The following is a 4,418-nucleotide window of genomic DNA, read 5'->3' on the forward strand; positions in this document are numbered from 1 at the left end:
GATAAGTCCCAGGGCTGTGGACAGAGGTGACATGCAGAGAAACTTGGACCCTCAGAACTGGAAGGCCTCCCACCCAAAGAAGCTTCCCCCCTCCTGAGCATTCCCAGCAGGTGGTAGCCCAGTTTCTTGCCACTTTCCCACAAAAAAAACAAGAAAGGAGGGCTGTGTCCCTGGAATTTCTGCTTGGCTCCCATCCAAGACAGGGGTTGACTCACACATGTATTTACTTCCTCTTGGTGTTCCCAATGGGACCCTAACACCCTTGTGATAAGCAAATAAATCCTGTCCACAGGGTACACTCTAGAAAGCCCATTGCATTTGGGTTAAGGAGAGATGGATTCTAGGATTTCTTGGCTCCTTAAAAATTGTGTGGCCTAACTTCTCTGAGCCTGTTTCCTCACCTATAAAAAAAAGTGGAAATAATAAGGATTAGAAGAGATGATGTACAGGAAAGTGATTATATAGCTGTACAAAAATTATATGTGTGTATATGTGTATAATAGCATAACAATTATATTTAATAAGGAGCACTTAATATAAGCCAGGCATCTGCCAAGTGCTTTTTATGAATTATGTCTTTAAATCTTCACAATAATCCTATAGTACTAATATCACCTTCATTTACAATGAGTAAACTGAGGCATGGAGAGGCAAAGCAACTTGTCCCAGCTCACACCGTACTTAGGTGGCGGGGCCAGCATTTAATCCTGACTCAGGAACCTGCCTCCAAACTTTGTGCTCCTCCTTCCCATACATAAGATGCATTATGTAGGAAAGGACAAAGGAAGACTAAAAACAGAGCTGAACATGCAAGGAAAGACCTAGCAGCAGACGTGCTGTAAAGGAAACAGCTGAGGTTGATTATGGAGTCTCCAAGGGGACTTTTCATCTTTTCCAGGTTGACTTCAAAGATGCCTCAGTTACTGCGAAACATTAATGGGATCATCGAGGCCTTCAGGCGCTACGCAAGGACGGAGGGCAACTGCACAGCGCTCACCCGAGGGGAGCTGAAAAGACTCTTGGAGCAAGAGTTTGCCGATGTGATTGTGGTACGGTGTGCTGAGCCGGGTGGAGAGGGGACATAACAGGAGAGTGAAACCTTGTTTGCCTGCAAAGGCCTTGCCTGGGGGATTTGAGGAGGCAGCAGCTAAACCTAGGCCTGCCAGGACAGATGGCAGCTGTGCAGGCAGAAAAAAAGAAGGTGAAAGAACCAGAGATGGTCATGGGAGTTGGCAAGTCCTGGCTCTTTAGATTAAAACCTTGGTTTTAATTAATTCTAACTTAAAGACAAGGTAAAAGGGCTCTAAAAGGACAACTCAGTGAGAAGCAGAGCTTTGGAATGTTTCAGAATGAAAATAATTGCTGCTTTCTGCTGCCTCTTAAATTTGATACAGTAAATATTTCCCACGTCTATCTGAAATGTAATCATCCATTCATAGACATTCATTAGAAGCATAGCTCTGGGCTTGCACAAAGCAGTTACTCAAAAATATTAGCAGACTGATCACATCAGAAATGAAATTTTGAAGAGCAGGTTGTTAATAGCTAGGGGGAGACTTTGGAGCCTCACCCCACCCCACCTGGCAAACCAGAACCAAGGCCTTGATGCACTTTCCTGTCTTTGGTTTGCATCTAAAGCAACCGGGATGATGATGGCCTTAGGGACAAGGATGTATGGGCACAGAAGGGTGCTGCATCCACATGCTCAGGGCAGCGCTGCAGGCCCACTGCATCCCTCCCTCTTTATCATGGGAAAACATCTGGGCCTCAATGAGGAGCACACAGAATTCCCATAGGGGGCTATATTCCCAACCTGCTGCTCTTTGTGCTGGGCCTGCTAAAGAGACTAAGGCCTCAGTGCCAGGGGCAAGGTGCCAAGGGCAGCCCAGACAGTCAACCTGAGAGCCCAAACAGTTGCATTGTGAATTCAATAATTTATTAACTCTTCAATAAATCTTTATCTAATTTTCCTGTAGCCCAGAAATTGTGCCAAACAGAGGCTACCAAACAAAAAATGCTCTCTACACTTCAGGGAGACAGACAGGACTAAAAAAAAAAAATAAAGACAATTAAGTCTTGCTGCTGCTCTAGCCGTATGTGTGTGGAGTGTGGGGTCTGAGGCAGGGGAAGCTGGCAGCAGAGTGGAAGGGGCCTGCCCATGTCCTCCTCAGGGGAGGGATGCTGACTCCACCTCATCTTCTCCTCAGAAACCCCACGATCCAGAAACTGTGGATGAGGTCCTGCATCTGCTGGATGAAGACCACACAGGGACTGTGGAATTCAAGGAATTCCTGGTCTTGGTGTTTAAAGTTGCCCAGGCCTGTTTCAAGACACTGAGCGAGAGTCCTGAGGGAGCCTGCGGCTCTCAAGAGTCTGGAAGCCTCCACTCTGGGGCCTCACAGGAGCTGGGCGAAGGACAGAGAAGTGGCACTGAAGTGGGAAGGGCGGGGAAAGGGCAGCATTATGAGGGGAGCAGCCACAGACAGAGCCAGCAGGGTTCCAGAGGGCAGAACAGGCCTGGGGCTCAGACCCAGGGTCAGGCCACTGGCTCTCCGTGGATCAGCAGCTATGACAGGCAAGCTGAGTCCCAGAGCCAGGAAAGAACAAGCCTGCAGATACAACTCTCTGGGCAGACAGAGCAGACCCAGAAAGCTGGAGAAGGCAAGAGGAATCAGACAACAGAGATGAGTCCAGAGAGACAGCCACAGACCAGGGAACAGGACAGAGCACACCAGACAGATGAGACTGTGATTGGATCTGGAACTCAGACCCAGGCAGGTGCCACCCAGACTGTGGAGCAGGACAGCAGCCACCAGACAGGAAGAACCAGCACACAGACACAGGAGGTCCCCAATGACCAGAACAGAGGGACTGAGATCCACAGTCAAGGCAGGAGCCAGACCAGCCAGGCTGTGACAGGAGGACATGCTCAGATACAGGCAGGGACACACACCCAGACACCCACCCAGACCGTGGAGCAGGACAGCAGCCACCAGAGAGGAAGCACCAGCACCCAGACACAGAAGTCCACCAATGGCCAGAACAGAGGGACTGAGATCCACGGTCAAGGCAGCAGCCAGACCAGCCAGGCTGTGACAGGAGGACACACTCAGACACAGGCAGGGTCACACACCCAGACTGTGAAGCAGGACAGAAGCCAAACTGTAAGCCACGGAGGGGCTAGAGAACAGGGACAGACCCAGATGCAGCCAGGCAGTGGTCAAAAATGGACACAAGTGAGCAACCCTGAGGCAGGAGAGACAGTAACGGGAGGACAGGCCCAGACTGGGGCAAGCACTGAGTCAGGAAGGCAGGAGTGGAGCAGCACTCATCCAAGGCGCTGTGTGACAGAAGGGCAGGGAGACAGACAGCCCACAGTGGTTGGTGAGGAATGGGTTGATGACCACTCAAGGGAGACAGGGATCCTCAGGCTGGACCAGGGCAACTTGCATACCAGTGTTTCCTCAGCACAGGGCCAGGATGCAGCCCAGCCAGAAGAGAAGCGAGGCATCACAGCTAGGGAGCTGTATTCCTACTTGAGAAGCAACAAGCCGTGACTTTCCCGACTCCAATGTCCAGTACTGGAAGAAGACAGCTGAAGAGAGGTTGGCTTGTCCTGCATGGCCAATCCAGTGGGCGCATCCCTGGACATCAGCTCTTTATTATGCAGCTTCCCTTTTAGGTCTTTCTCAATGAGATCATTTCTGCGAGGAGCTTTCTATCCTAAACTCTTCTCTCTTACCTGCTTTGCGGTGCAGACCCTCTCAGGAGCAGGAAGATGCAGAGCAAGTCAACCCTTTGTACTGAATTGTCCTCATCTTGTGGGGGGTTTCAGGACTATTTTGATCTCTGACATCTCTCTATTGCCCCATCTACCCTAATGCATCAATAAAACCTTAAGCAACTGGCCTCTGTGTCTCATTCAACCACCTTCTATTGATATTACAGGCCAAAGGCTGTAGAGTTATGAGATGATGAACTGGGCATAGCCCCTACCTTTGAAGAGCAACTAGTTGAGAAAATATTATATGAGATTCCTGCTACATATCATACTTAATACTTGGCAGAGATGGACCAGCAAAGTTTCATACAAAAGGCACTTTCTTTATGATGGCCCTGAAAGGACAATTAGTATTTAGATAGGCAAAATTCCTCTTGGTCTTTCACTACCTCTAATTCTATAGTGTTAAACCTCTATTCACCTGTAAGGTCACACAGGAAAGCTGATTTAAGATTACCAAGAAATGGAAGAAGGCCCCCAGTGGCTGTGTAGGGAAAGAGCAAGAAAGCTTGTGTTACCAGGTACTGAGCCAGGGGCCAGAATTTTGTGCTTCCCTTCCTACCTCCCCATCAGTGTCAGCTCTGACCTCTCATGATGTCTCACCTACCAGATATAAACCATGTTATGGGGTAGAGAC

The 4,418-nt window shown here is 49.2% G+C and overlaps 1 protein-coding gene across 1 annotated transcript; it reads left to right on the top strand.

Annotated features, from left to right (window-relative positions):
- Positions 1 to 911: 911 nt before the first annotated feature.
- CRNN (cornulin) lies at positions 912 to 3,908 on the top strand. The gene is made up of 2 exons (XM_002810201.2): positions 912 to 1,049; positions 2,208 to 3,908. The coding sequence occupies exons 1-2, from the start codon at positions 912 to 914 to the stop codon at positions 3,555 to 3,557; spliced, it is 1,488 nt and encodes a 495-aa protein (XP_002810247.1). The 3' UTR covers positions 3,558 to 3,908.
- Positions 3,909 to 4,418: the final 510 nt, after the last annotated feature.

Source organism: Pongo abelii, chromosome 1, assembly GCF_028885655.2.
Source record: "Pongo abelii isolate AG06213 chromosome 1, NHGRI_mPonAbe1-v2.0_pri, whole genome shotgun sequence".
In the NCBI taxonomy this organism is placed as follows: Eukaryota; Metazoa; Chordata; class Mammalia; order Primates; family Hominidae; genus Pongo; species Pongo abelii.